At 57.8% G+C, this 398-nt stretch overlaps 1 protein-coding gene across 1 annotated transcript in view; it reads left to right on the top strand.

The window, feature by feature from the left end:
* The window catches only part of TSR1 (TSR1, 20S rRNA accumulation, homolog (S. cerevisiae)), a gene marked incomplete at its 5' end in the record, with an annotated part of 5,476 nt that extends 5,379 nt beyond the window's left edge, over positions 1 to 97 (top strand). The window contains one exon of the mRNA XM_010160518.1: positions 8 to 97. Within this exon, the coding sequence (XP_010158820.1) occupies positions 8 to 97 (90 nt within the window). The remainder of the gene's footprint in view (positions 1 to 7) is intronic.
* Between the last annotated feature and the right edge of the window lie 301 nt (positions 98 to 398).

Raw genomic sequence — 398 nt, 5'->3', positions numbered from 1 at the left:
TTTCCCTAAATGGACTTACGACCCCCATGTTCCGGAACCCGTGCCGTGGGTGAGGAGTGAGAGCGTGCCGCCGGTGCAGGAGGTGGAAATGGAATGAGTCTCCCTGGAGGCTAACGCGGTTTGTGCCTTAGCTTCCCCGGATGCTGTTCTCAGCCCGTGCACGGTGAGGGCAGCACTGATGGACGTGTTACGGTTGGGGTCGGTACGGGGGCAGCTGCTGCTCAGGTACCAGCTACAGCTATTTATTTTAATCGAAAGTGTTTTCCAAAACCATCTTACTGCCTGTGTTTTGGTGGCGGCCAAATGGGGAGGCTGTGTGCACCCCTTCTCGTGAACCCCGTGGCCCACTGCGGCTGTTGTCTTTCCCTCGTGCCATGCTGTAGCAGGGACTGTTGGGG

Source organism: Eurypyga helias, unplaced genomic scaffold (genome assembly GCF_000690775.1).
Source record: "Eurypyga helias isolate BGI_N326 unplaced genomic scaffold, ASM69077v1 scaffold49341, whole genome shotgun sequence".
NCBI classification, from domain to species: domain Eukaryota; kingdom Metazoa; phylum Chordata; class Aves; order Eurypygiformes; family Eurypygidae; genus Eurypyga; species Eurypyga helias.
This window is presented reverse-complemented; position numbering and strand designations above follow the sequence as displayed.